The 11163-nt window shown below is 42.0% G+C and overlaps 1 protein-coding gene across 6 annotated transcripts in view; it reads right to left on the reverse strand.

Annotated features, from left to right (window-relative positions):
• Positions 1-4789: 4789 nt before the first annotated feature.
• CCDC141 (coiled-coil domain containing 141) overlaps positions 4790-11163 on the reverse strand; it is a 123748-nt gene continuing 117374 nt past the window's right edge. For 3 of the 6 annotated variants that reach the window (XM_066612339.1, XM_066612338.1, XM_066612345.1), the window contains one exon: positions 4861-5351. In XM_066612339.1, the coding sequence (XP_066468436.1) occupies positions 5249-5351 (103 nt within the window). In that variant the 3' untranslated portion in view covers positions 4861-5248. Of the gene's footprint in view, positions 4812-4860; positions 5352-11163 lie in introns of those variants that run through there. The other 3 variants (XM_066612340.1, XM_066612344.1, XM_066612342.1) reach the window with 3 other exon arrangements.

Here is an 11163-nt window from a genome sequence, read left to right on the forward strand (position 1 = left end):
GGCAACAAGTCTGAGAAGATAGGAAAATGTCAGATTCCAGGAAATTTCTGGGCCTCCTCCTTTGGCTCCTGGGCCCCCCTTTAGACCCTGGGCCTGGGTACAAATTATCCCCTTTACCCCCCTCTCCTAGGCCCTGCCAGGCAGCTCAGGATTGGGCTGTTTCTGAGCAAAAGGAGTATGCATATGTTGATTGCTATCATCTTCTGCCTCATAGTTCTGCGGCTTGTTCTCCAAAGTCATCTTCCTCCAGTCATGCTATGATGTTGAAAATGGAAGTGACTGGAGAAAACCACCTTATGGGAAAGGTTCATCACATACCACACAATCTGTTTCTTATGCTCATAAATTGGCCCCCACATATAGTCATTTGGAGCAAACAGTCAACTACTGTCATATTTAATTTGGCTATAAACAAGTCTAGGAAGAATAGTTCAACTCATTCACATACCAGAAATGGGTTTTTGAAGATGGTTCAGAGTTTCGGGGAAAATTATTTAAATTTCTTGCTCACTGTCAGAATGTGAATAAGTATATAAAGAGAGGTTGAACATTCCTAGTCCAAAAATCCAAAATACTTCAAAATCCAGACCAGAGGAGAGGGGGTCGGTGGGGGGGATCCCTGGAGTCCAGGCTTCCAGGGGGGCAGAGCCATGACAAAACAAACTATACAGTACAAAACAAATTTACACATTTGCCCCCCCACCGTATCTGCAGGGGTTCTGTTCCAGAACCTGCCACCATTGTCAGCGTTTTTTCAGCTCTAGGGCTCAGTTTGAGCCCAGCTGCGAACAGAGGTATTTGCAGATATGGGGGCACCCTTGTATTACAAAATAAATTTGGGTATCTCAATCTCAGCCTAACCAAGACTTTATTCCCATTACAGTTTTAATCCACCTTCAGTGCATTTCTTTTACCCCAATGCATTCTGGAGACTTGTTAAGGGTAGCTCTAGCAGCTCTGAGACTTCTTAATATATTACCATCCCGCCCCCCCCCCAGATTGCCTTGGGGAAACAGAAGTGCATTGAAAATGGATTAATTCCAGCTCTCAGAAGCCCTACCAAAATCAGAAACTTTTTGAGCGCCAACGTGATACCTTAAGTGGAAAATCCACACCTGACTTCATGTGATGGGTCACAGTCAAAATGCCAACACACAATAGACAGTTTATTCAACATCTAAAGGGAAAAAGACCCTCTTCAGCTGTTATTTATCAGCTGATACAGGTATTCTGGTGATGCTACTGTGCTGCTTAGTTACCCTGAACACATCATTTTTTCACTATATTAATGGTATGTTGCATTTTTTACTGTTATACTTAGGTGTGAATAAGTGTTAAAAAACGATTATTGGTAGCAAATTCAGAGTCAGGAATGATGGTGATACCAAACAACCTCATATTGTTCACATGAGTGGCTGAGATAGTGCCACCTTTGCTTTCTAATGGTTCAATGTACACAAACTTTGTTTCATGCAAAAAATTTATTTAAAATATTATATAAAATTACCTTCAGACTATGTGTACAAGGTACACAGGTCGGCTCACTGTATCTGCGGATTCGGGACCCATTGATTTCACTGCCTGCGACCCTCCAGAGGTGACCAGAAGGTGTCCTGAGGCCCATGGAGGCCACACATGGCCTCACCTCTGGAGGATTAGAGGACCTGAGACCCACGAATTTAATCATCTGTGGGTTTCAGGATCCACAGAGGGTCCTGGAACAGATCCCCTGCGGATACGAAGGTCCACTGTATATGAAACATACATGAATTACTTGTTTAGAATTGGATCCCATCCTAAAGATATCTCATGTACATGCAAATATTCAAAATCTGAAAAAAAATTCAAGCTTCATAATAAAAAAATAAGGTTTAAAAGAAGGGATGATATGCAAAATTATGACAGAGCCTCTATAGGTATTCAGACATATAGTCTCAAAAAGAATGTAGTGCAACTGGAAAATGTTCAAAAGAGAGCAACCAACAGGATTAGAATGCTGGGGCATCTGCCTTGTGAGGAAAGGCTACAATATTTCGGGCTCTTCAGTCCAGAAAGAAAGTACTTGAGGGGAGGAAACATAACTGAGATATATGAAATTGTCATTGGGATGTATAGAGAGAAGTTCTTTTCCCTCTTGCACAATACCAGAACCACAGAACCACAATACCAGAACCACTAAAACAGACTGGTGGGATAGCCAGAATAGACCAGGGGTGCTCAAACTCCGGATCGGGCCATTTGCAGCTCTCGGGGAACCCCAAACCGGCCTGTGGGGAGTTCCCAGTCTCCAATGAGCCTCTGGCCCTCAAGGGACTTGCTGGAGCCCAAGCTGGCCTGAGATGACTACTCTCAGCACAAGGGCCAACTTTTTGACCTCTCATGCAAGCTGTGGGCTGAGACGCCCTTCGCTGCTTGCTGTTTCATGTCTGTGAGAAGCAGCAGTGGCAGCAAAGGAAAGGCCAGCCTTGCTTTGCACAAAGTAATTTATAGGCCTTGAACCATTGCGAGACCTTCATTCATTCAAATAAGTTCCATCTCTAATGTATTCATTTATGTAAATTTATTCAAATTTTAAATGCTAATTAATTCTTTTTCCCAGCCCCCAACAGAGATGATGTGGCCCTCCTACCAAAATGTTTGGACACCCGAGAATAGACAAAAGGAAATATTTCTTCCCGCAGCGTGTAATTAACCAGTGGAACTCCTTGCCATAGGATATGGTAATGGCACCTGGCCTAAATGCTTTTAAAAGAGGATTGGACCTGTTACAAATCATGAAGATTGTATGCAACCTCAGGGAGAGGTAGGAGTAGTAGCTGGAGTCAATATCAGTAAGCCTTCAGATTTGTTTAAAATATGGCACCTATGAAATTAGTTGCTGACTAGGGCACGGAAGCATGGAGTCCTTACATTATGTGCATTGATAGGGCACAAGTAAAGAAAAGGATCTTTCAACAGGTGTTTTTGGTTTGTTTAAGCCCTGCTTAAACTTTATGTCTCACACAAATCCTTCAAAGAGGAAGAAATAATTCATACTGGCTCCTAGAGAGCCTTCAGTCACCACAGACCTGCAATGGCAAAAATAAGAGAGAGAGAGAGAGAGAGAGAGAGAGAGAGGATTTTCTAAAATGTGACTCTTCTGTACTTATTTTACTGCTTTTCATTTTTTGTTCTCCAGATAAAATTAGTAAAGATACGGAAGAATAAGTTGTATTGTAGATATTAATCTTATGGCTACCATATAGCTGGGGAATTTAATCATGACATTTAGGCCACAATCCTAACCAGCTTTTCAGCACTGACATAAGGGCAATGCAACTCCGAGGTAAGGGAATGAACATTGCCCCCCAACTGCAGGATGCAGCACATGCCCCACTGGCACAGCTATGCCAGTGCTGGAAAGTTGGTTAGGACTGTGCCCTTAGCTTCGGAACAACACTCACAGTCCAATCCAACCTAAATCCCCACGTGGCAATGCAACGACACTGGCATAGGTGACGTGGCATCCCAAGGGGGATTTTTGGCTGCTGGAGACATTTGACCCCTTGCCCTGGGGCAGTGGTTTTCAAACTAGAGGCTGCTGCAAGCTGGAAAATCCTTCCCCAGCACAAATGGAGCTTGCTGTTCTGCCAAGGAGCCTGTCAATGTACCTCCGATCACCCCCAGACTGCATGCTGGCCAACCGCGTCTGTCTGGAAACAGGCTTGGGAGCAAAGCCTGTTTTGGTGATGGAACGCAAAAGGAACTGGCTGACATACACTTAGGGGCTATAGGAGGCACATTGAGGAGGCTGCCTGGAGGAATGGTAAGCTCTGTTCACCGGGGGGGGGGGGGATTGTGACAGGCGCCAGATCCAGCCTGCAGGCCAGTGTTTGGCACCCACTGCCCTAGGGTAAACCCCAGCAGCCACATCAGGTCCACTTGGACCTGCACCAGCAATATCACTGGCTGAAGTCTGTGTTGATCCGTACAAGCGGATTAGGCCTAGGAAGGAGGTCTGGATACAAGATGCCTTGACACTATAGATCCATGGATCCTGACCCTTACCAGGCCTCATTCTCGCCCACCCCCTGCCCCCATTGCTTCCCCTTTCTGCCTTCCCCTGCCCCATTCAACCCCCTCCCTGCCACGGAATTTACATGCTCTGGTGGGCCTCCTTCACTCCATCAGCATGTGTGGACCTGGGCCTTCTGCTGTCACAAAGCACTTGATTGCATTTTTGCAACAGCATGTACTGGTGGAACACCTATTCCGCTGGCACAACCATTAATAAGGATTTGGCCATCAGACATACTGAGAGTTGCATTGAGAAGCCTTACAGTCGGAGGAGAAACATGGGAAAACATGGGAAACTTTCAATTGCTCTGGTGTTCTCTTAGAATATATCTGAATTTCTTGTGGATCCATTTTACCTCTTCCTGAATTTCTTATAGCGCCTCACATTCACTTACTAAAAGGAGAAATAAATTTAAAACATTTTTAATTTTCAAAATGTTTACAGAGGGTGTATATGCAAGAGAGGAAATCAAACAATCTGTTCTAGGATTTACTGTGAATTAAATAAAATAAAGTGTTTCCATTTCTTAAGAACATTAACCTTAAACCTCACTGTTTGTGCCATAGTGACTAACATGTATAATACAGAATTTATTGCTGAAACATGAATTATGAGCCCTGCTTGAATGAATATGTATTATGTCTTAAAGTTTGAATTTCATTCTTGTCTTCGCTGCTTTTTCAACAAATCAACGCTTCTGAAGGGTAAAGATGGGAGAAGAAAAAGTGTCTTCCCAGCTGTTGTTTATCACTTTCTGGGATATTCACAATATGTAGGGGTAAAAAAAATCAACTCTGCATTAGTATTTTCAAGCACATGATTTATTTGTTTACTTATAGACAAATTACATTTGTTCCTTCTTTTTTATTACATGATAAAATATAATGGGAATGTGAGCAGATTTCACTTTAACTTTTTAGAAAGAAGGGATGTGTCATACTGTTCGGTGACGCATAAGCTAAACTGTTATCCTATGCTTACACAGAAAGAATCATAAAAGCAAATCCAGAGATAGGCACACTCCCACCCCTCTTATCTCACTCATGAAAATTAATATTTATGTATTTATTATTTCCAGTCAGAGGGAACTCAAGACAGAGTACAAAAAAGCATTAAAAACCACCAGGATTTATAGAGGCTACAAGACAGCGGCCTTTACAGCCACACTAGACGCTGTTCCAGAACCACCATTCAGAGCGCAATACCATAGTCTTCTGAGACTGAAGGTTGCCAACAACAACAAGCATTATGCTCTTTGTGAAGGTAGCTTCCTGTATTTATAGTCTTCTCCTGACTGAAAACATGGCCAGAGGTTATCATCATCTTGTGGTAAAAGTATACCGGCACTTTAATGAAGCTAGAAACACAATGATGCTACTGACAATACTAACACCCCCAGGCTGAGTACTTTCCTTCTCCCTTGGAACATGTAGGAACATGTGCTATATGATGTGCTGTAATCAGAGGTGGAAGAAAACTGTTAAATTTTCACATGAATTTTGGTGCTTTCCAAAGTCAGAAGTGTAGGAAGTACTGTTATGTGTTTTTCATTCAAAATTTGCATTATAATTATAAAACACAGGGCGCAATCCTAACCCACTTTCCAGCACTGGTATAGCTGTGCCAGTGGGGCATGTGCTGCATTCTGCAATTGGGGGGGGTAGTCATGGAGGCCTCCTCAAGGAAAGGGAATTTTGTTTCCTTACCTCAAAGTTGCATTGCCCTTATGTTGGTGCTGGAAAGTGGGTTAGGATTGGGCCCACAATCACTTTCAAAATGTACTAAGTAGGTGATATCGGTGGTATAGTGTCAGTAGATGCAGCCACAGTCATTACCCATGCTCCCCCCATTAAATAATAAAAACCAAATGAAATTGTTTAATTTTACCACAGATTCGGGGGGGGGGGTTGTTGTTTTAAAAAAATGATAAGTGCAGAAAGCAGTATTATGTATTGTTAGTTCATTATCACTGTTTTGTCTTACCTCTAAATATAAAGTCATGAGTTTCACTGCCCTGCCAATCAATGATGTGAAACGGGAGTAGGAAACTCACAATGTCACACAGGCTTATAGCCAGAAGTGTTATAGTAGAAAGCCTAAAGAGGGAGTGGAACAGCCAGAACGGCAGAACCTAACTGCAATATATACACTATATGTTTATTATTTATATTAGTGAACAATTTGGCAGAACGCTGCCTGCCCTAGTTTCTCAAAACCACCAGAAATAAAAGGAACTATTACTTTTTAAGTCACTGTTCATTTTGAATAAGAAACCATTAATCAGATAAAGCATACATAAAACCAAAGCATTTAACTCCTTTCTCACCCCACCAATGAGAGATATTCGTAATCCTTATTAATTTACAAAGAGATTGAGGCTGCAAACCCTAAACATAGTTACCTGGAAGTAAGGTCCATGGAGCCTAATGGGAATTACTTTGGAGCAGGTCTGCATAGGATTGTGCAGTTTCATTTTAGAGTAAGTTGAGAATTCTGGGTAGGGGTCCCAGAATATCTTGGTACACTGACCAGTCTGCATGTAACTCATTCTAGTTTCTACAGGGCTAACCTGACAGTAAAGAAGCACTATACATGCACAGCAGGGTCCCCTATATGTGTGGTGAAAGTCTGCTTGTGTGACACAGTAAGAATTCAGTGGCATACCACCTGGATTGCATGCAGTTTCTATTGGTGCTCCTAAAAATACTGGTACCTCACAAAACCACTTGGGCTGTTGCTGCAAGCAGTTGAGTCAGCCCTGAGTTTTAAATCCTTGCTCAACTATGAATTTTTAGCCTGCACTCTCTCATAAGATTGATAAGCAGATAATAGTTTTTGTATGAATGAACAAATAAACTTTTATTAGGCATAGATAAAGAAACCATAAAAAACATAATCAGTCCTAATCCCATTTATCAAAAATGAAGTTACTAAATTACTAATAGTACATTTACAGTTCAACATAAAATATCAATTTTTTTGACAGATTACATTAAGAAAGCTTAGAAATCACTAAAAGTAAAAATTTAGAAACTCCGTCTAGCACATCTGGTGAGCAGTCATTTAGGAGACGATTCAGTTTTGCCTCATCCAAAATACCATTCATTTTGCTGAGAAGTGGAGTTATGTAAGTGTGGCGGGATCTAGTGTGCGGAGGACATTAAAAAAGAAGGTGTACGATTGATTCAATATTTCCCAAATTACAAGGGCAGAGGTGTTCTTTATATGGTATTTGCCTATATCTGCTTTCTATGACCTTGGATGGAAACACATTGAATCTTGCCAAGGAGACTGCATGACGTTCAGAAGGGTAGATCAAAATACTCAGATAAGGAGCCATTTGCCCATACTTAAGCGGGATACAGAAATTAAGAGGGGAGCAAATTCTAGAAGCAAGTTCAAAGAGGTTTTGTGCCTCATTGTCGAGTATTCTTTGCTTTACCCTTTGATAAACTCCAGGGAATGGATATAAACTTAAAAAATCCAATGAAAAACCAATCGATTGAATTTTCGATTTAATTTGGCTATACCATTTAGAAGAACCAGACTCAGATAACATTCTGGATAGGAGACTGCCTGGTTTCACATTATAATGTAACTGGAGCCAATGGTTAAAAGCCATGCTCTTGATACTAAGAGCGATTGTCTGGTCTCCAAACATAATGCAGAGTATGGTACAGATTTAGGTAAACCTAAGATAGCCCTCAGAAATTTAGCTTGGATACTCTCAAAGGTGTGATTTATAGTGCTAATCCACATAGGGTGCCTGTACAGGAGCTGTGCCAATACCTTGGCATTAAATACCTTGAGAGCAGATGGTATATAACGATTGCCCTGACTAAAAAAGAATCGATTGGTGCTCTGCAAAGTAACTTGGGCTAAGTTTGTAACCAATTTTTGATGAGTACCCCAGCAAAGATTGTAGTGGAAGTGAATTCCAAGATATTTAAAGCTTTTGACCTGTTCTAGTTTCTCCCCTCTAGTTTTTTATTATATGGTTATTATTTCACCCTCCCTCCAAGGAGCTCAGGCAACATACGTGATCTCCAGATTGTTCTCTCCACAACCCTGGGAGGTAGGATAACCTGAGAAATAGTGACTGGTCCAGTCACCTAGTGAGATTCATAGCTAACTGAGGGCCCAATCCTATCCAATGTTCCATTGCCAGTGCAGCTGTGCCAATGGTGCATGCACTGCATCTTGTGGGGGGGGGCAGCAGTCACAGAGGCCTCCTTAAGATATGGGAACATTTGTTCCTTTACCTTGGGGTGCATTGCAACTGCATCGAAAATTGAATAGGATTGGCCCTGAGAATTTGAACACAGTTCAGCACTTGGATGAACTAGTTCAGCACTTGGATCAAGACTTTTGTCACACTAACTCTAGTAATATGCAACTGAACCCTTGAGATAAAGGATATAAGTTAAGAAATGTATAAGCCTTCACTGGGCCCAGAGAAACACTAATTTTAGGAAAACATGCTTGAAGCTCCTGTAGATTATATAAAAAGCTTTTGTGGCTATTAAAGAGACACACTGAAATATGTATGAGCTGCTTTTAGGAGAGAAGAGACGTGCAACAGCCCTGCAAAGCACCCTGTTTTAAAGCTAGTTGAGGGGACCATAAGCGGCTTCCTATCCTATTTTTCTTTTCCGTTAAGCCTCCTTTAGCACAGTATACACATTGCTTTTCTCAGACCAACTCCTTTCTGCGTTTGTCCAGACGCTCATTTAGACAGGCTCTCTGTCTCTTTCATTCTCCTATACAATTGAAACCACAAGTCCAGCAGTGATCTTCTCAACAGAGGTCTCCCAAAACAGGCTCTGCAAACCAGCTGTGCCAACCTTGCTACATGAAACTGTGCTAATTCTACACCCTTATGGCAACATGATGAAGAGCTCCTTGACAAGCCCACTCTTTCAGAACAACCAGAGGAGGACTAAACAGTGCTGGAGAAAGTGAAGAATTTCTCCAGCACTTTTGTTGTTGGATGACTCTGGCTGTATCTTCCAACTGCCTCTGCTGGTCATCTTGATTTGGGGCTGGTTAAAGGCAGCTGTATAGCTTTCTACAGGCAGAAGAAAGAAGTCCAGTTTTCTAGTATAATAGAATAGAGTTTATCCACCAGGGTTTACGTTGTCCGAGACTCATCAGAGGTCAGCCATGGAATCTGCTTCGAATAGCAGAGCTGAGTTCCAGAATGCATGAAGTCATGTTGAAAAGTGCCACCATTAGACAACTTTGATCCAAGAATGTGGGGAGAGACTAAAGAGGAGGGTTTGCAAGGCAGATGGCATCACTCATAGGCAGGCCTCAGCCCTGACAAATATATTTTTAGAAATTAACCACCAATTATGTCTTCCTGTCTGTGGGGCATTCAAGGAATGCCCCCTATAAACAAGATACAAAACTAGCACACTGCTGGTTTTTCCAGAATATTAAACATGTACTGACACCTCAATCTTCCAAATGCTGTGAAGGTGGCCTAGTTCTCACAAATAGCTAATGTGCCTGGCCACTTCAGGTGGAGATGCACATTAGGTAGTGTTTCTTCATACAAAAGCTCCTTGGACATAGAAAGCATCAAGTCAGGGAAATTGCTAAACTAGCAGACCTGCAGAGAGGGAAGGGGGGGGGAAGGAGGCAAAATTCCTAGGGCCTGGGCTTCCAGGTGGCCCAGGCCATGACAAAACAAACTATGAAGTACTAAACAATTGTATTACAGAATAAATTTGGGTACCTCAACCTCCGCCTATCCAGGGCTGTGTTTGCACTCCAGCTTTAATCAACGCTTAAATGCACTTCTCTTCCCCTAATGCATTCTGGAGACTGTAGTTTGTTAAGGGTGGCTCTTAACAGCTCTCAGATTTCTTAACCCAGTGGTTCTCACACACTTAGTACTGGGACCCACATTTTAGAATGAGAATCTGTCAGGACTCACCGGAAGTGACATCAGCAAGCAGGAAAATTGTTAACAATCCTAGGCTGCAATCCTACCCACACTTACCCAGGAGTAAGTCCCATTTACTGTATTGTTAAAAGAATATACATAATAGCTTGTTAAAAGTACAGGTCTGTAACATTTCCCTAAATGCAGTCACATACCATGGTAGCATAAAGTCTAATACATTAAAAATAAAATATTGAAATGAATGGAGACCCACCTGAAATTGGCTCAAGACCCACCTAATGGGTTCTGACCCACTGTTTGAGAAACACTGTCTTAACCAACTTCAGTCCCCCAGAATGCACTGGGGGATTAGAAGTGCATTAAAAGTGGATTAATGCAACAATCCTATGCACATTTTCCTGAGAGTAAGCCTCACTGAACTCAGTGGCACTTACTTCCAAGCAGGCATGCATAGGATTCAGCTGTGAAGCTATAGTGGAATTGCAGCCCAGATCTCCTCCAGAAGCACCAACATGTATTAGTACAATTCAAACACAGGAAAGTTAAACTTATACTTTCAGACCAGAACTATTAGGTTCCAGTAGTAGGACACACAGGTCAGTTCACAGAAGCCTTAGGCCCCAGTAGTAAGCCCCACCCCTTTTTAATTTAGTATGAGTTTAGAACACATGGCATTGGGTCAGGTCTACGTTGTTTTGGCATTGTTCAAAGGTGAAATTACAGTATGGAATACAAATATAACTCTGTAGCACAGGAAAGAGAGAGAGATAGAGATATAAAAGGTCAGGCAAGTTTTTTCACCTGGGCTTTGTTTCAAAATCATCACATAGTAATAAGGGAGATAGTGAAAGGCAGTCCTTGGATGCCCCTGCATTATTAGAAGAAGCAGAAGTAAATGAGGAGGACTTTGCTGAGATAGAAGAAAAGAAACAGTAGCACTACTCAAAGTAAGGATGCCAGAGGGCGGAGGGTATGAGTGTGCTAGGGGAAGAGTGGGGAAGGGAAGCCCAATCAGGCATCTTGCCCCGGGCTCTTAGCAGCCCTATAAACTAGAACTCTTCTCACGGCCATTTAGCTTTCTATGTGCACAGTTTTTAAAAAAAATGGAAGAGATAAAATTGGGTAAGCTTTCACTTGCAAGTGGGATGTAGTCCAAGCACAGATTTACCTCCTCATCTGTTTTCAGAGAGCTAGG

Source organism: Tiliqua scincoides, chromosome 1, assembly GCF_035046505.1.
Source record: "Tiliqua scincoides isolate rTilSci1 chromosome 1, rTilSci1.hap2, whole genome shotgun sequence".
NCBI classification, from domain to species: domain Eukaryota; kingdom Metazoa; phylum Chordata; class Lepidosauria; order Squamata; family Scincidae; genus Tiliqua; species Tiliqua scincoides.